Source organism: Sturnus vulgaris, chromosome Z (assembly GCF_052056855.1).
Source record: "Sturnus vulgaris isolate bStuVul1 chromosome Z, bStuVul1.hap1, whole genome shotgun sequence".
Lineage (NCBI taxonomy): Eukaryota > Metazoa > Chordata > Aves > Passeriformes > Sturnidae > Sturnus > Sturnus vulgaris.
The window spans coordinates 36667738-36687748 of NC_142283.1; the positions used below are offsets into that span (position 1 = coordinate 36667738).

Sequence of the window (20011 nt, forward strand, 5' to 3'; positions counted from 1 at the left end):
CAGGCGCGCGCGGCCGGTCCGTCAGGGCGCGGTGACGTGTCGGCGCCACCGCCCGGCCCGGGACGGGGCGGGGCGGGACCGGCGGTACCGACCCCGTCGCGGCCCCGCAGCCCCGCCATGTTCAACGTGGAGAGTCTGGAGCGCGCCGAGCTCGGCGAGAGCCTGCTCACCTGGGTGAGTGCGCGCTGCCCGCCCGCACCGAGCTGGGCCGCACCTCAGGGCCGCGGCGCCGGGCGGCTCCCGCCCCGCCGCGGCTTCGCACCGGCGATAGAGGCCCCGCGGCCCGCACCGCGCCCGGGCCGGGGTCGGCGGAGCCCCGGCGGCGCCCCGGCGGCGCGGCCTTGGTTTGTTTATGCCCTATCTTGGCGCTCCGGGGGTGCTTGGGCAGGGCCGTGCTCCGCCTGAACGCTGCCCCTGCAGCGGGGGAACAAAGGGCCGGGGGGCCGGCGCGGGAGCGCCCCCAGGTGCGCCCGGGCTGGGCGGGCGAGCTGCAGACCGTGGCTCTGGTCCTTGTCCCTGCTGTGCTGTCGGCATGTCAGTACCCCGCTGTTCGCACCCGCCCGTCGTTCTCTGACCAGCAAGGCCGCCTTTCTGATCAAAAACTTGCATTTCCGCATGATTGTTTTTCTCTGTTTTTAAGCGGTGCTTAACTCTCAAGAGACAGAAATCACTGATGAGGTCGAGGATTTTACAGTATCAACTTAAGAGGTGATATATTTATCCCTGGAAATGTTCAAGGCCGAATTGGATGGGGCTCTGAGCAACCTGGTCTAGCTGAAGATGTCCCTGCTCATGGCAGGGGGGTTGGAACCAGATGGTTTTCCAGGCCTAACCATTGTATGATTCTATGATCTTATGATAAAAATTACTTCATAGCACTTCGTTGTTTGCAGCTTTTTTCCAAAAATGTCTTGTTATGCTGTCACTCAAAAACCAGCCAAAATGTAGGGGCCATTAAACCTGGGTTTGCAGCTACCTGTAATCTGAGCAATGACTAGACACAGACATGGAACTTGTATTTCTGTAGTAGCTGAGTTATTGGTCAGTTGTTTGAAACCACTGGATTTTGATTTGGGGCTGGTTTGAGTTTTTTCCCCCCTCTATACTCAAAATTGCCAAGTAATTACCTAGAATATGAAACAGTGCAATACAGCTGATTGTTGAATCGAAACAGAAATTTTCAGAAATTTTTTCCATGAGAAGTCAGAGCTGACTGAAGCTCTGATGGTGATGAATAAGTTCCTGGGGAATAACAGGTCACATTTCTCAATGAAAGTCAAAAAGGACGAGTAATAGAAATGAATTTATTGTTAGAGGTGAGCAAGTGGCCTGGAAAGTATAGAAGGGAGCAATTTTGGGGAAGAAGTTCTTGGGGAAGTGCCTCATACAGCTCTGGAATAAGTCAGCTAGTTTCTCTTTCCTTCACATTCCTGCCAACTTTTCCATCTTTGCTATTGACAAGTTTTGGCCAGTTGTCTTGCTTTTAGCTTTCCATGCTGTCTTGAGGAAGTCGATGTGTGTTAATACTGGCAAAGAAAAGCTGAGTGAGAGGCTCAGTCTTTATAATCTGCACTTGTGAAGCTATACGTACCCAGTGCAGCCTGGTCCTGTCTGTAGTAATGGGCCCTTTGCACTTCTCAGATACTGACCTAATGAGGAGACTAGCTGCATCTCTTTTGGTTAGCAGAAATAGTAAATCATCTTAAAAAATATTCAAATGATTCAGCTTGATTCTGAGACGAATGTATGAAGTTATGGGTTATTTTTACAGTTTCATCATATATGTGGGAATGTGGCTTTGAAACAGACTCAATTTAAAAAATGGAGAAAGGTGACTTTATTCCAGGATACATGAAACTTGCAGAAGAGGCAGTGAAGTTTTTTGTTTCTCAGTGGAACTGACTGTGTGTAAAGAAGATGCTTTTGTTGCTTGGCTTTCTCTCAAGTCCCATAATGATTCTTGGGAAACCGTTCATTTAGATAGGAGGGTAGAGCTGTCTTAATAACAGTTTAGGCACATCTGAGAAGGTCAGTCATTTCCCATTATGGCAGAGAAGCTGTCTGCTCGTTAGAACTGGTTCAGCTTCCCAGGTTGCTTGCTTAACATTCATACAGAAGTGCTTGAACTGGTTTGTCTGTGTTTTGAATAGATAAGGCTTTCTGCAAGTCTGAGAACCTGTTTGGTCTAAACTGAATGTTTGTTCAGATGGATATAGGATGAGAAGAAAGTGCTCCTCCCTTTGCCAACTCATGATTTTAATTAAGGAGAATATCACTTAGGCCTTTTAACTTTCATGCCTATGATTGCTCTTCTGCTGTGTTTAAGCTGGAGCAAGCTGACCTCTGAATATGTTTTGGTTTATTTTTTAATATTTTGCCAATACCCGTTTCTGTTGTTAGGCTTTAGTTCGGGTTGTAATTCTTGTCTATTTTTCTCCTCTCTTGGCAGTGTCATCACTAAATAATTTTTGTTCAGGATTTTAAACACCTGGGTGAGCTTTCTCTTCCTACCACTTTAGCAGGTGACCATGATGTTATTTTGAAACAGGCGCAGTAGTGGCAACTTGTGCAAAACTGCACAAAGGACTAGAGGCCAAGTACTGGTCCCTCAAAATTGATATTTGCACTTTAGCAGTGTTTGCAACCTACTGTAATTGTAGAACTGTTGCTCTACCAAAAATCTCCCACAAACCTCCTCTGAGACTATCCTACACACTGTAGGATTGTTATCCAAGATGCAGTTCAGTCAAGGCAGTTTAGAAAAAGGTGACTGTGAGGTACACCTGCAATAATACTAAAGTTGTTTCAGCATATCTAACAGAGATTGACAACTTCTGTTGAGAAGTTAAGACTGGTTCACATATGAGCACATACGTTTTTGGTGTTCGGTTTGGGGTGTGTGTGTGTGTAGTGTCAGGAGCACTCTCAACTTAGATACACAGGTGAGGCATTTAATAAAATGTGGAGAGCTGTCAAATGTGCCTGTGCCAGTTGCACTTTAACGTGTCTGAAATCATTGTGGTGGCTACAGGCTTTTGGTATGTAACCTGAGAAGTTTTCTTTTCTAGCATACAGCTAAGATATGATACTGAAAAGATTGTTTAGCATTGGTATGTAAACAGGAGGATTCTTCAGAGAGGTTGCTGGTAAGTGGTTGTAAGTAGTAAGTTGATGTGGAGATGTCATGAACTTTCTTTCATTATGATAAATATCTCTTATTTTAAGATGTGCTGCCTCCACCAGGCTGCATCTTGCCTGTTTGCTTTCTTTTCCAATCCTCAAGGCCAAACAAAGTTTCTGTTAAAAACTTCTTGTGATAAGTGAGAGCTTTCTAAACACTGCACGGTTCCTGTTTCAACATCCTCCATTTTATAAGCACTTTGGTCATTTATGTGATATGAATCCTTTGACTTCTCCCCCTTTTTGACTGAAAAATCTCCTCAGTACAGTGTATCTCTGTTTTCTGTGTCGTGGTGTATCCCCAATTGTAAGGATTTTTCTGTGGTGGTAAGAAATATAGAGGCCATGTGACCAACTACTGAAATAGATTCCTCAAAAAGGCTGCTTGCAAATGCTTGATAGGCACTGCAATAGAAAATTACTGGAGGAATTTACTAGGGAGGCTGTTTTTCCCTGTTGTCCAGTTATATTATTTTTAGATTATGCTGTTCTCGATCCTTGTATCTTTGTGTTTTTAAGTACTCTTCTCAGCTATGCCTGTTTACATTGTTTCTTCTTCCACTCCTTTAGCCACTGACCACAAAGTTGTAGAGTTTCATTTTCTTAGGATAATATGGTTGCATAAGCATGTCTTACCTCTTGAAAAAAACATATTTCAGGAGTGGCTGGTTGTGCTGCTGATGACAGTGAATCAAGAAAACTATTCTCTTTGAATACAATGTGTTGCTGTTCAGAGGGCAAAAACAACTTGAGCTTGTCAGCATTCATGGAATATGGCCTGAGGAACCTGGCAGATCACAGCCCATGTAACTAATATGAAAGACCAGTAGGCTGAGCAACCTTTTTTAATATTCGATGACCTCTCACTAAGAGAGTAATGAATCTGTTGCTCCAGCTTTTAAAGGGATAGTTATCTGACTATGATATTCTGTGTAACATTCACCGTGTTTGAAGGAGCTAGAGTGTCTAGCACTATTATTGGGTAGTAGAGATTATTTTAATATATTGCCGAGAAGTCAAGCAGGAGAAACAGGAGCTTCTCTTCAAGATTATATTGAAGTACGAGTGATAGGCTGATAACATAGGAGTACAATAATTAAAGGTAATAGGGTATGGTTTGTATATGTTTCTTGCCATCCTCCCCATCTTTTAAGTCAATCTGAGAAAGATAGACTGAACTCAGAATTTGGAGGTGCAGGCATTATTCATCAAGTGTGCATTTTGACGCTGTTAGATTTTCATTCTCGTCCTAAATGCTGGGGGTTTTTTTCTATTTTCTCCTTCCTGAAGAGTTGTTCTATACAACTATACTGTACATTTACAGTAGTTCTCTGAAGAAAAAAAAACATTTCAATGTAATTTATTATCTGCTCAATTTCAGCTCCCAATTCTGCCCCCTCATATTTTGGTGAGGGGTTGAGAGATGTTGCTTGGAGAAGAAACAGACTTTGCTGCCAGGAACTGTGAACCTTAGAGTGTAAAGGAAACAACTTTTCTGTTAGCTTGTTAATCTCAAAGTGGGAGGTGTGGAGAGAAACCTGTTTCTGTATTCTCTGAAATACTTAAACACAGCTGTTTCAAAGATATGAAGTCAAACTGAATTTTGCACAACTGCCTGTCTTAATTGTGACACTTTGGGGCTTGTAAACTTTGAGATAATATTCTGTCATTCTGTTCTTCCTGGACCATTAGAAATCTTTGCTGCAATGTATTTGACTTCTTTACAGCAATTGCAGACATTGAAGTTGAGCCGTGGGCCTCTCCTCTCTCTCCTACTACACAATTGCACTTGCTGCTCTCTCCTTTCTTGGCTGACTCTTTAGTGTGGTCGTTTAGAAAGGTCTGTGCCTAAATTCGGTTTGTTAAATGCCCAGCTTCAGAACCTAAATCTAGGGTTGTTTAATCAATTTAATTTGCAAGTCCTAGTGATTGCTTAAAAAAACCCCCAAACAACAGCGAGGTTATTTGCCACATGGCAACTAACACTAGCACAAGGTTACAGCAGGAATGCATGGTTGGAAATGAGGGAAAAAGAGTAGCAGTGTCCTTGCGGCTTTTGTCGACAACAGCCTGGTGGGTCCTGCCATACCGGAAAGGGAGAGAGATTAACTCTTTCACTTAACCACTGGTTGTGATTTCCTGCCCTGCAGAGTATGCTTGTATTGTTCTTCTGTCTGCCTTTGCCATACGTGACTTAAATCATTCCCTCCTGTAAGTTCCTTAGTACTGCTCATTCAGGGCAGAGAACAAAGAGGCAGCATCGAAAGGAGAAGGGTTTCGGTGAAGGAAAAAGCTCTCTAAGGTTAAGCGTGGGAGAGTCCAGCCAGCGACTCCACTCCTGCCTGTGGCAGGCAGAAACTTCCGAATGGATACAAAGCTGGAGTTGTTTCAGAGGACTAGCTGGGGCCACAAAGGGATGGGAGCATTTCAAGGAGGCACACAGGAAATGTTTTTGAAGTGGTGCAGGTAGTGGAGCAAGTATTGCACAAGAAGGTGCATTGTAAATCTGATGATAATGTGCTTTAGCCCTGGAATTCCTAGGGCTCTTTCATGCCATTTAGCTGCAAGCTTCTTTGCAAACGTGTGTCATCCTGGAAGTGTAGTGCTTTGTATCCTTTGTGGACCTCCCATTTTAAGCTAAGATACTTAAACAAGTAATGCATATTTAACCCCACATGATTTATGTTTTGGGGACAACAGGGAAATGAGCATCTGTAATTTATTCACTGCAGTGTTGCAAAGTATTAAACGAATTACAGCTTTTCTACATTTCACGATTATGTGAGGTAAATCTTTGGGGGAACTTATTTGCCATGGCAGCAAGGTATCCATAGTTTCACTTCAGTGTAGGAATAAGTAGAAAGAAGTGTGTGATTAACTGCAACAGAATTTGTGTCGTTTTTTGTTTCTTGGTTTATTTTTGTGTGGTTTTTGTGTGCGTGTTTGGTTTTGGTTTTATTAATTCTACTGTCCCTTTTATGGCTAGGAAGAAAAGCGCAGCATGACTTGATCACTCTGGCAGGGTTAATGATTTTGTTTTGTGGACAATGTCAAAGGATGGCTGCCTGTTACATGGTGGCTACTGCCTTTTTTTAAGAAATCATGGAATTTGGTCAGCCTCTGAAAAGCCTCATTCTGTACAGAATTCAGTGAAGTTCGAGTAATTGTTGAAATATAAATAAGGAAAAGGAAAGACTGGAAGTGCAAGATATGCCAGTTTTAGTGGTGTACTATATATCTGTTAAGTCTGAAGTTTCTTAACCTGGTGAAAACTTAGTGCCAGCTTTCTCTTAATCCTATCTTTTAGCTGCAAAATTTTTCTTACTCATGTGATCCTGTGAAAGCCTGTGTTTCCACACTTATCAGAAAGTTTGTGCAGATGATATTTCAGTAGAACTTAGTGTTCTTGTATTCATCTTCTGTGCTTTTGGGGAAGAGAACTCTATTTTTTACCTGTCAATAGAGTCTGTTTCTCATCTGAGTTACAGCTGCAAGGCTTGGAAGTGCAGGCTTTAAATAACTGTTATTCTTCTGTATTTTGCAAGGGGAAAGCTAGAATCTGTTGTTTACTGCTTATTGGTTTTTTAGTGTATTTTTGGTCTGTTTGCTTTTTGTTTGGTTTTTTGTTTGTTTGTTTTGTTTTTGTTTAAGTAAGATTAGAAATATGTATAAATTTGGAAAGTTTCTCTAGCTAGCCAGTAGTCAGGAAGTTAATTGACTTTACTTGGCCCTGTGCCCTCACATAAATGCTAAGTCTTGTTGCCTGTTCTTTATTTTAGTATGGATCCATTTGGGCACATTTGCATGATGTTGTTCAGGCTTCTAGTAGTCTAGCCATCTTCATTCAGAATAAAAATAATTTCACTCTTTTGTTCATTGAGCACTCTTCTGCTATTTGTATTTGCATTGAACACCTACTTTCATAGAAGTTTCATTATCCTTCTTTGGTGAAACTTCATGTGTCCCAATTCTATGGGCTGGATTGCCATCTAGGCTTCTAGGTGAGTCAGAGTGCTGAAGGTAGAAGATATCCTACTTCTGTGTTTAATATGACATCATTATAAGTGTGTTATTTTGTTTCTTCTGGGCATAGAGCTGGAATTTTTTTGCTGTCTGATTAGTGGAGGAAGCTGCTGGTTCCTGGAAATCCTACGATTTGTGTTTTGGATTGGATTTTTTCCGTAAGATACTTCTAGTCTTAAAAGGCACTTCTGAAGCTTTCTAAAATTCATTGGTGCTTGGTGAAGTGTGAACGTAGGTATCCTAGAAATGTGGGTCCATTGATTTAATGTTTGACAATTTTTTTTATCTTGTAGTTTGAAAAGAGAAAGTATTGACTGATATATACTACTTTTAAATAAAACATGATGAGATAGATGAAGGCTTGGAAAGAACTGTTGGTTTATGGTGCTGCTTTAGGTCTTCCTATTATGTATTGTATATCTTCATTTTATCTTCATTACAAATAGTGTTTAGAATTCTTTTTCTCCAGTTGGCTCGTCTGGCTTTCAACTGAAAATAGGAATACGTTCATTTTCACAACAGGAATTGGTAGGTTGGCTTATCCTCTCATTAATGTTTCTGAAGTGGTTAAACCTAAAAGCATTCAGACTTGAGATTCTGTTTGTTGTATTTTAATAATTTATCATACTTGAACACGTCTGTTGGCAGCAATTTAGTGGCAATGCCAAGACAGTGCAGTAGTAACTGTTTTGTGCTGTCGTGGCTCTCTCATCTCTGAAGTCATTTAGTAAGTAAGCTTTAGTCAAGGTGTGTCTTCTGCTTTCTGCATTGTGTTTCTGCAAAGGAAATATTTAATATCTGAAAGAGTGTCACTTTGAATAAAGTACTTTGATCGATATATTTTATGGCTTTAACCCATTCACATATTTGTGGTTAAACACGATATACATAAAATGAGAGGCAAATTAATAAAAAATTAAGATTCAAGTCCTTCCCCAAAAGAATCCCCATCTTAGCCAGTAATGTAGGAACCTTGTCATTTCATTGTTGAGCTAATTCAGTGGCTAACCTTACAGTTGGACTGCCAAGTAACTTTTGAGATTGTAGTAATGAAAGTCTTGACAACCTGAAAATCAGTGGCAACATTCACAAATTCAAATCTTGGAATAAAGCTGTTGCTTACTAGAAAATATGTTTCCCTATTGTTTATTTCATGCAGTCTGTTGTTGTCTTGAAAAGCATGAAAAAACAGCTTATGCCATGACTATGCAGACAGAAGATAGCAGCAGCAGCAGTCCTCCATTTGTGAGGAGAAAAATGGGCAAAGGAACCTTAAGGTTATCCAAAAGGAAAAGAGGCTTTTAGAATGGGAATTCATTTCTAATTTGAAAGGACTGTCTCAATACAATAATTTTACATCTGAGGAAGAACTACTGTGTGTTATCACTTAATTATCTCGCTGTTGTGAAAAGAATTGATATCCTGGTTTCCTCCAGGCATGAAGCTGAGTAAATGTTGTTTTAGTTATATTGCAGATATTGTAGGTAATAGAGGATTAATGTAAAAGGACTAAAGTATCCAACCCACCTTATTCTTCTCTGCCAGTATGCTCTCTGCATCCAACCCAGTGAGGCTGGTTCCTTTCTGGTCTCCTTTCACAGCCACTTTCTCTCTGTCTTGTCTCTCTGATTTGTTTCTTTTGTAGTAGCATGGCGTTGCTCTTGGCTCTGCATAGCAACCAGCTGTAAGCTTGCATAGTCAGTTCCAAAAACACAGGAAAATAGTGGATAAATAATTCTAAAGTCGTAGTGTCATGGTTTAACCCTTGCTGGGAATTAAGGATCACAAAACCTAGCAGGTTTACATAAGTAAAATTTAATCATTAAAATAACACAACAATAATAATAATATTAATAATAGGCTAGAAATAAATATAGAATAGTACTAATAATGAATATAACAGTGCTAAATATGCTAATAATAATAATAACTGTTAATAATAATGATAGTGATAAGTAGAGGGAAAGAGAGTGCCAAAACTGACAGAAACAAGCAGGTTGGTCATGATTTGTGGACCTATGCTCAGTTTATCCTCCAGCAGTGACTGGGGAGTGCTTTGCTTGGATAAGTTAGAAACTGGGTGTTACTGTTTGTTGTGTTCATGCTTAAGGTAACCAGTCACACAGTATTTTATCTGCTAAGAACCACTAATGACAATTTCAGGTATTATTACAGAAGAAACTTAGAAGGTTTATTACATAACTGCATCATTAATAGAAAACAAGCTATATATATAATCACTGTGCAAAGAGCAAATCTTTCATTATCCCTTAGTGTTAAGAGGTCATTTAAATTTTTTTTGTCTTTGAGGTGGAATTAGTTTGCTTTGCTTTGTTTTTTACTTCTTTTTTTTTTTTCTCATCAGGTTTCATGGGATGCAGGATTCCCTGTCACGTTTTTATCCTGGTTTTCACCTACTGTCTTTGACAATTGAGTGTTTGTCCAGTTCACTGACCTTCATATCAAAAGTATTTTTCATTCAATATGTTTTTGCATCCTATCCCTAGCAGCTAACAAATCCTCACTAGTCATGTATGTCATCGGGAACTGTAACTCATATTTTCTAAGGTATTGTCTTTCTGAAGCAATTATTTAGTCCCCAGTGATAGCCTCCTTTGCATTGTAACAGTCACCTGTTAATTCTTATTCTAAGGTTTGTATAAGAATTGGCTATTCATGTCCATGTGGATCAGAGATATATATCAGAAAGAAACCTTTTCTCTCATTGCATAATAGTTGATGGAAGATGTGAAGGCCTGCTAGACCTAGTGATAGACCCAAGTGGCTGGGGTTTTTCCCTTTCTTTTCCTCAGAGTCTTGTGTGATAGGATCATAGAATACTTTCTGTTGTCAGGGACCTTTAAATGTCAAGTAGTCCAACCCCTTGGCTTTGGGTAGGAACATCTGCAGCTAGATCAGGTTGTGCAGAGCCTAGCCCAACCTTACTGGGGATGGGGTCTACCTCTTCTCTCGTCCAGTGTTCCACCACCCTCATCATAGAATAATTCTTCCTTATCTAGTCTGAATATATGATTTTTCAATTTAAAACAGTTACTGCTTTTCTCGTTGCTACAGGGCCTATTAAAAAGTGTGTCCATCCTCCCTTTAAGTACTGAAAGGCCACAGTGAGGTCTCCCTGAAGCCTTCTCTTCTCCAGGCTGAACAACCCCAGCTCTCCAGCCGTTCCTCATAGGAAGAAGGCCCTACTCAGGGCCTGCTCCAATATGTCTGTGTCTTCCTTGTACGAAGGACCCTAGAGCTGGACATAGTACTAAGAGTGGTGAGGTCTCACGAGAGAGGAGTAGAGGGGGGGAAATCACCTCCCTTAACCTGCTGGCCATGCATGTTTCTGACTGATGTTCAGCCTCTCATCCACCAGCACTCCCAACTCCTTCTCTTCAGGGCTGGTCTTGATCTGTTCATCACCTAGCCTGTGTTCAAAGGGGGGTTGCCCCAGCTCAGGTGCAGCACTTGGCCTTGATCTTGATTGTTGTGTACCCACAGACATGATGTACAGGCTCCATACATCGGTTTAAGAACTGGGGAAAGAACTCCAATAATCACAACAGCAAACACGAATTCATTTTCAGTGTTGTGGAACTCACAATGAGGACTGCATTGCAGGCACTCGAGAATTAGGAGCAGAGGAGCAGTTCCTGGAGGAAGGGAGAGAAGTCTTTCACAAGGAGATACATCACAATGCACAGGAAGAGCAGTGTTTTAACAGCTGTTACTGAATAGCTGTTTAGAGGCACACACGCAAAAATTTGCTTCTTTGTCTCAATAGCTGGAACTCTGTGTCTTGCAACATTCTTATCATTTGCCACATTCCTATAATTTTCTCCCTCCTATAAAATGAACTCTTACTTTCCTAGACGAGTTTAGCATATTGTAGACCTGGCAATGGTATAGGAGTTTAACCTTGATGTAAATTTGAAAAGCTATTTTGTTAAGGTTTTTTGAAGAAAATTTGTTACTTTCATATCTCTGAAGGATATGAAAAGCATATAGTTCTTTATTTTTAAAGATTTTTATAAATGTTTTGCAGCATAAATTTGACACAATTGAAATATAAAAGCAAAGACATTTATTATAAAATTTAAATGTGTATGAAGATGAAAGTAACATTAGTTTAAGTCTTTCTTTCTGTTCTTGTATCTCTAACTATGAAAAACATTATTTTCCTCAATGGCAATCTTGCATGTGTGTCTATGTGAGGAAGAACGAGTTCAGATAGGTTACCTGAATCTTAATGACAATTTTGACCTTTATTCTATGTAAAGTTTTGGGGAAGTATGATGATAAAATTATACACAAAGCAACAGAGAATGTGCATCTTGTTTTTCTGTGTTTGGAAATAGGCTTAGTCATCTTTCTTTGACCATCACTGTAGTGCTATCATCTACATATGCTTTTATTTAGTCAAAGAAGTGTTTCATATATCAAATTACAAAATATCCTAGTTAGTTTGCACTCTGAAGACCCTAATTATGTTGCTTATTTGCAAAGAACATTTAACATTGTCTACTTCTAAAAAACTGTAACAGTATAGTTCTTAAGTGATTTTTTGATTTGACTCTTGTGCAGTACAGTGATTTCAATTTTCATTATTTAAACCTATAATATGCAAAATTAGAAAAAACATTTTCATTGTCTATGCTTGATAATTTTATCTTAGCATCTTGAACTTCTTCAAGCATAAGCATCCATAATGCCATTGCAATCCTTTTTGTTGTAGCTGTAAAGTATTATTTCTTGTTTCCTGAGCTGGGGACTCAGAGCTGTATCTTTATTCCTTCAACAGGGTTGCTGCAAATCACAGACTACTGGTAAATTCAATTTTCTGGCAAAATAGCAATTCAGTGTTATATCCTGTTAAATTGTGTTTTCATGCATGGGTTTTTTTCATCACCCACTCACTCTGATTTTCACCTAGTGTTCTGACAATCTGTGATGGCTTCTTGATTTTCTGGAGAAGCAGCTGTAGGGGTTTTTTAAGTACCTCAGACCATGCTGTAAGAAAATCTGAATCAGAAGTCACTTCTGTCTGTTTTATATGCCGTTCTGTAATTTATTGGTTTGCTTTTGGGACATGGACATAATTCGTTACTATTGACTGGTCACACTTGAACTTGATCAGGAAACATGCTCTGAGAGCTCAATTTTTTGACTCTTCATGGATGTAATTGCTTTTTTTTCCTAGTTGAGTGTTAGTTTTTTTCTCCAGAATAAAGGAAAAAAAAGGGAAAATTCACCTGGGTGCCTGCACTCCAAATTAATGTTAAATGGCATTGCTAGAGTGTTTACATGACTTATTGTAACTTACATGACCAAGAATGCTTATAACTATTCCGAAGGTGTGAGGAGAATCTGGCTATTGTGCACTTGACTTTTTGACAGCCTTCTCAGAGAAAGACCTTCAAAATTTCCCACTGCAATATGAATTGCCTTTGATTGTAATACACACATATGAAGGGTATTTATTGGGAAATGGCTAACCACGGATACTCTTTCAAATTCCACTAAAGCATGAATGGTTGTACATTATGTTCAGAAAAAATAATTAATGTATCTTACATTTCTGTACTCTGAACTGCAAGTGCTCTTGCAGACTGTCTTATCCCTTGTATGCATGAGTAGTGCTTTCTACAAATATACCCAAGCTTCCCCTAGGAGGAGGATAGTAGCAGAGAGCACTAGGCAGATACCCTGCAAATTACCATCAAAATGATTGTTGCAAACTCATTTATGTCGTTTAAAAACAATGTTACTTTAAAGTCAATTGTCAAATAACTTAAACCAGTTAAAAAGATTGTCCTGAAGTGGACTGATTCTTCTCACCAAGAGAGCAAGGAAGGAAAGATTTTTGCTCTGGACTGTGGTACCTGTCACTGTGTTAATACAGTAGCATGAAATATTCAAAATTCTAGTAGTGTACAGACCAATTAGGGTTTAGCAGCATTGTGTTCTTCCATCTGCTTGTAGGAAATACTCAAGTTTGGAATATGTATGTCAATCTACATTTCATCTTTGTGGGGAGCTGATGAGCGTCCTGTGTGATCAGTGTTCCTTCTAAAAACTGAGTTTCTTTGTTGATTGAGAGGGTGTACTTGAATATATACACATGAATATATGGAAGTACTTGAATGCTCTGATGATTTTCAGAAAGTAGAAAATGCAGTAAAAAGTTTCCTTTTGGAGAATGCAATACTGGTTTCTATAGTAGTTTATTGAGAAAACAAGGATACTGAGCTCTGTTCGTTTCTTTGATGGCTATTAAATATAAACTTTTTAAACGTAACATGTACACTAAATGTGTGGAGTTTATTCTATTTGGTAGCGGTCTTTTTCAAGCTTTTGAAAATTCCTTGACATTGGAGGAAACAAAGGTAACTTTTTCCTTTCTCCCACAGATTCAAACATTTAATGTAGAGGCACCATGCCAGACCGTGGAAGATTTAACGAGTGGGGTTGTGATGGCCCAGGTTCTTCAAAAAATGTAAGTAATTATTTATGTAATGAATTAAATATAGAGGTTTTTTACTGTACTTTTAAAATATATTTCCATGTGTTTTACTGTGGCTGGAATTCCCTAAGGATGTAGCTTTAACAGTACTTTAAACTGGAACATGACTAGTGATTTCTTCTCTGTAGTTTACAGATAAATATCTTAAATGAAAAACAAAAAGTTTTGTTTGAGAGAAGAGTTTATGCAAGTGAACTTACTGGAAAGTAAGCTGAATTAAAACTAAACTTACAGATTCACACTTAAAATTGAAATCAGTGATTTCAGTAAGGTAATTGGCCCTGAAAAATTAAAATTAATTTGTATAAATGTAATAAGGCTTCAATGATAAACTGAATGGAACCGTCAATTTAGTTGTTTGCAGTTGCAAGTATTTTTAAGTTTGTTTCCACTACCCTTGTCTGTTCACCTGACACCACTGAGATTATGTGAGGGTATAAAGAAGAAGGAACCATCGGGTTATTTTTACACAGGATTGGTAAGATCCTACTGAGCCTTCTCTTCTTGAGGCTAAACAAACACAGCTCACTCAGTCTCACCTCATTTGACAGAAACTTCAGTCTGATGATCATCTTAATTGCCCTTTGCTTAATTTCATGTATGTCCAGGTGTCTCTCTTACTGAGGAGTCTTGGATGCAGCAAATCAGATCTGGTTTTAACAGATCTGAGCAGTACCTCCCTTGGCCTGCTGGCAGCGATCTTCTCAATACAGCTCACATTGTTGTTGGCCTTTTTTGCTGCAAGGACACATTGCTGGAGTGTGTTGCACGTGGTTTCTGCCTAGTTTCTTGTCTGCAAAGCTGTTTTCCAACCAGCTGGCCCTCAGTATATACTGGTCAATAGGGTTTGTTTGCACTTAGCTTTTCTGAAATGTGTAAGGTTCCTCTCAGCTTGTTTTTCCAGCTTGTTGAATTTCTCCTAAATGGCAATGCAGCTATCAGGTATATCAAATACTGCTTCCATTTTTTTATTATATGAAAAATTGCCCTCTGTCCCATCATCTAGATTTCTATTTAAGACGTTTTATAGTACTGACCCCTTGGATATGCTGCTTGTGAACTGGCCTCCGGCTGGATTTTATGCTTCTGAAATCTTTGAGCCTAGCATTTCAGCTATTTTTCAGCCCACCTTGCTATCCAGTTAGCCCCGTCATGCTTCATCAGTTCTTCTATGAAGATGTCATCCTGATCAGGCAGTTTATAGCCTGTGTCACCCATGTTGATCTTCTTAGTCACTCTGGCCAGTAATCTCTCAGCTGGCTCATATCCATCCTTAGACAGAGCTCATGCATTCCCTCTGGTCTGTTGCAGGAAGAGTGTCTCTCTGTCACTGCCTTCTCAGCTTGTTTTTCCAGAAGAGCCTGTATATGTTCATGGCAGCAGCCTTGGCATGTCAGCCATCATACCACAACTTCATGATCCCAGTGAGACTGTGACCTTATTCTTCCTATTTGTTCTCCATACTGCATGCCTCAGTGCCCAAGCACTCCACGTATGCATCCAGTTTTTCTGATTCCAAATGAATGAAGCTTTCCCCAGAGTGTTCTTCTTTAGGCCTTTCTGTATTTATGTGCATATGCTTGGGATGATCCCACTTTACCCAGACCTGTTTCGTTGGCTCCAAGGTATCTTATTCATATCATTCCTCACCCCTAGTTGTTCAACAGAGTCCAGTTCTTCAAGAGAGTCCTCTACTTTGTCACCTATTGTTTGTTTTTTCTGTTGTTCCTTGTGTAAAACTGTTCTTACCACCTTGGCCAGCCTGTTTGTGAAGAGGTGTCTGCCCACCATAGTCTGGTGGATCCAATCTCTTTCAAGCAGTCCTTACTTTCAAAAGGATTTAAAGGTTATCGTAACCAAACTTTGTTGCCAACACTATATCACAGCTGTTTGTTGACCTGTGGGATCTGTCTGCTGCTCAAACCTCCTCTTCAATAGCTGCAGCAGGGCAACAGGGGAGAACACCACTTGAGCCTTGACCATAATTTCCAAAGCTGCATGATCACACTTGGCACTTTGCAGATTTCCCGAGCTGTACAGCTCATGCCCGGGTGGAAGAGCAGAAGGAGTAATAATGTAAGGGCTGGACAAGCTTCAGCAGTCTTTCAACAATGCCAGGAAATCAAACCCCTAGCAAGCAAGAGCCCTTCTTGGATGATGTCAGTCAGAAGATGAGGGTCCTCCATCCTGTGCTAGTTTAAGCACTTCCCTCTTGTGCTGTTGTGTGGCTCAGTTTTACTGAACACAGATGAATTGTTTGACACAGTCCTAGGGCTGTAACTGCTATGAGGGCACTGAGTCTGTTCTGTAGTTTCAGATTCTCAGGAGGAGGAGCCTTCCTCCTAGTGAGAGAAGGAGAAGCCAGTTCATAGGAAGAATAATGAGGGGAAAAGGGAAATCTCAATATAGTCAAATATTTCAAGCCTGACATTTTAGCATGTGGTTCTGAGATACTGTTTTCAGCTGATGAACTGATACTTTTAAAATAAATACACAACACAAATACTGCATTTCTGTAGCATGATTTTAAAATATATAACGATCACCCAAAAAATTTATAATTTTCTTTATGTAATAATTTGAACATGCCAAAATTAGTATTCAACTATGTTACTTTATGATAGTGTGCTTCAGGTTTAACATTTTGCATACTTATGTAATGAACAGCCATATTCTCATGCTGAAATTTGGCAACAGTATTGCTAAATCTTGTCTGCATTCCTTTTGAGATAAACTTTGAAGAGCAGCAGAAGTCTGACCTTGGACTGTACGACAGGAATGATAACATGAACAATCTTTGAGAGAAAATACCGCTTTTTTGTTTTTCTTTGTAAAACATAATAAACAGAAGATAAGTAGTATAAGATAAGAAGTGTAACAGAAGGTTGGTCTAATTGATTTTTGAAGTAGAAACCAAGGATTGTAGAATAGCCAAACTTTTTTTTTTTCCCCTGGACATGAATTTGGAATATAGATCAAATACAGGGATCAGCATTTGTATAGCTGACTAGAAAACTGATCAGGAGCATGTTGACAAAGCCATTTAAAATAATCTTTCTTGAAAACAAAACCAAATTCAACACCAGCAGTGAAATCCTCCTTTTGGTCCTTTGAAGAGATACAACAGGAAGACTACTTTGCTGGGAGTCAGGGCATGCTCAACAATACGAAGCAAGTCTAGAGCAGGCTTTTTTCCTTTTTTTTCTTTTTGTGTTAGCAGCATGGGTTCCCACTCTGTCCCAAGAAAGATAATCATGTAGAAGGCAATTTTTGCAGGAAGACAGCTGCATGCTTAAGGTTATTTGGAAAAGTCATGCAGTGTTGTTTAATAGCAAAGAGCAAGCCTGAAAGCACCAGGTCACTGCAGATATATCATTTGCAGTGAAAACTTGCATAGTTGTCTTTGACATAAAGATCTCTCAAAAAGTCTTCAACGGATAAAAGTGTTGTTTTGACTGCTGACACAACTTAAATGCCATTCATGGCATTTAAGGATAAATGACTATTTTTGTAATTTTTGTTCCTTGAATTGTGGGTGTTTCGTAGTATAGGTGCTTCCTGTTAAAGGTTCTTTTGAATGTGTTCTTTGAGCCTAATAACAATGAGAGGGGACGTTAATTAGGTAAAGGTAAGGAGAGGAAGTCTGGCAACTTCATGTGCATCAGGATTTTACTGTAGTAAATTAATGTTTAAAAAATAGCTGAAAGAGCAGATTAATATATCCAGTAAAGAAGAGCATTGATGAAAATTTAAAGGCGTTGGGATGTTCCAGTGACCTGGATATATTTCCAGAGAGAGGAGTGATGATAGCATTTCTTCCAAAAAACTTGAAGGTTTAATAGTGAACTCTATTATTTCTATTTTTCTTCCTTACATCTACCTTCATAGCAAGAGTCCACTGGTACTTATGAAGATAGGAGATGTAGTCATCATGAGGAACTGTTTTTGAGAGATCCCTAGCTCAGGGAATTAGTTGTTTTAGACCTACATAAAATTTGTCCAAAACAGAACTGTAGGATTTATGGTCAGAAAAAGAAAGAAAGGAGGAAAGAGAAGAGGAAGAACATTGCTTGCTCATCAGCTGATAAAAAACAGCTGTGCCAAGTGGAAGGGACTGACAGTTTCTTCTATGGTTCTTAATTTTTCGTACATCATTCTCAATATTTTTGCATTCACAGTAGCAGCCCATTTGTAGGTAAATTCCAGACATCACAACAAATATAGCAGAATTTTCTTTACCAAAACTGCTGGAAGAAGCTGTGAGAAGAAAAGCTGCAGAGGAAATTACTGTCACCTTCAAAAACTTTTCACTTTTGCTGTAGTCCGTGATAGTAAATTGCAAAAATGTGTTTTATGTAACCAAGCATGAATGTTTTACTTACAGTCTCAGCTATTAAAAAACAGGTGTTGGTAAATTCCCAAAGGATATTTTCATCCTTTGTGGCATTAAAACTTTATCTTTGAATTTCAGCTTAAAGTAGCATTGAATGTAATTCTCTAGTGCTAACTGTATTATCTTGGAAGAAATTCAGCCTATGCTTTAGCTTATATTCTGTGTGTTATTCTGTAAGATTGTTTCTTATCAGATGTGGTGATCCTTCTGACTAGCATTAGTCCCTCTGACTAGGATTGATGTGAAGTATAATGAAATAAAATGCCTGTACATACTCAGTATTGATTATTTTAATGAATGTTGTACTCTAGGAGTAAAGACTGGAAGCAAAAGAAAATGTTTAGGTTTTTTTATTAGTAGATTGTTGGCCTAAAATTGTGTGGCTTGTGCTGGTAGAGGTGCCATAGCTTGCTTCTGAATCACATCCTTTTTTTTTTTTGTGTAGCTTGCACTGATGTTACTTATGTTTTCACTGTCTACTGATATCCCTAGAATAGTACAATTTCTTGTTTTATAATACATTTTAAAATTTTCCTTTCATCCCAGTCTGGAGACTGTTTAATACCAGGTGTCCCTCTTGTTTTAATTCTTTCTTCTTCTGTTACACTGGCCTTGGTAAATGTAAGAAATGGTATATTTTTCCTTTTGTTATCTGTGCATTGTGCCCCTCTCAATGAATTATTCATTTGTTATATTATACGTTGCAACACACTGTGTATGTTTTGACACATGCAAAACATAAAAGCCGTGATTTTGTATATTACAAGTTTTTGAAGCAGCTTACTGTACCACTGTTAAAATGAGTAATAATCATGAGTTACACTACATGCTCTGTGGGTTGGTTTTCTTCAGAAGAGTATTTCTGTCTCTTGGCATCTGTGATGCAGAGAGATGATTGCTTAAATAAGGGAAAATTTGCATATAAAATAAGATGGAGATGGTATAAATGAGCACTGAAAACATCACATGAAGCGACAGAGCATTAACAACTGCATAAGTATCTTGTGCTCTGAAGAAAAGTCCTGTTTATCTGCAGTACTACTGAGATAGTAGGCAGCAATCAACTGATACACAAATACCTTTCTAAACCTGAAAGTTTTCCAATGCTAGAGATTGTGTGTTTGGATCTATGCTCAGAAACTTAGTGAACTCAAAATACTTAGTTCATGTACTAGTCATCTTGTGGTAATGAAGATGCTCCAACTAAACTATCAATTTTCTGATAGTTTAGCTGCTCACTTCTTAGCCACACATTTTCATATTTGATTAGGTGATGCTTTTTCAAACACTGTAGGAAGAATGCTATTGTTTGCAAATGAAATGGCCTAAGGTGGTTAAAGGACTCTGAATTTGATTTAAACTTGATCCCCAAAAATACAGCAAAGGGAGACTTGTTTGCAGCAAAGGCTGTGAATTACCTAACATCTGGAAGCTCCCTTTTAAAAGTATGCTTAGAAGTTCTTGTGGAAAAGCTTTTATTTCAAGTTTGACTTCCAGCAGTTTACATACATGTTACATAGAGAGAGCGTTGCTGTTGGTAATGAACTTTAATTACACTTTTGAAGAGAAAGAAAATTATAATGGTAGGTGATTTAGGTTAAAGAAAGGATGATCGTTTTAGATTTGACTGGTGTTGATACCCAACTCGTTGCTCTTCTGCTTATTGTATTCCTGGCAAAGTGTTTTTGCAGTGTGCTATTACTTATTGTGTAGCCTGTATAAAGGTTCTCTAGAAAGAATTTTTTGTGCTATTTTGACCACTGTTACGTGGTATTGATTTCAACTGGATTGCTTATCAGCTGCTGGACCCTTGGATGCTTCCATAAGGTTTGTATACATACCAATAAAACAACAAATGGGATCTGAGAAAGAAAGCTACTGCACTGAGT

The 20011-nt window shown here is 39.0% G+C and overlaps 1 protein-coding gene across 5 annotated transcripts in view; it reads left to right on the forward strand.

The window, feature by feature from the left end:
- The first annotated feature begins 22 nt into the window (after positions 1 to 22).
- HOOK3 (hook microtubule tethering protein 3) overlaps positions 23 to 20011 on the forward strand; it is an 84638-nt gene continuing 64649 nt past the window's right edge. For 4 of the 5 annotated variants that reach the window (XM_014882359.2, XM_088156628.1, XM_088156630.1 and 1 more), the window contains exons 1-2: positions 23 to 174; positions 13617 to 13702. In XM_014882359.2, the coding sequence (XP_014737845.1) occupies positions 118 to 174; positions 13617 to 13702 (143 nt within the window). In that variant the 5' untranslated portion in view covers positions 23 to 117. The remainder of the gene's footprint in view (positions 175 to 13616; positions 13703 to 20011) is intronic. The other variant, XM_014882362.2, reaches the window with a different exon arrangement.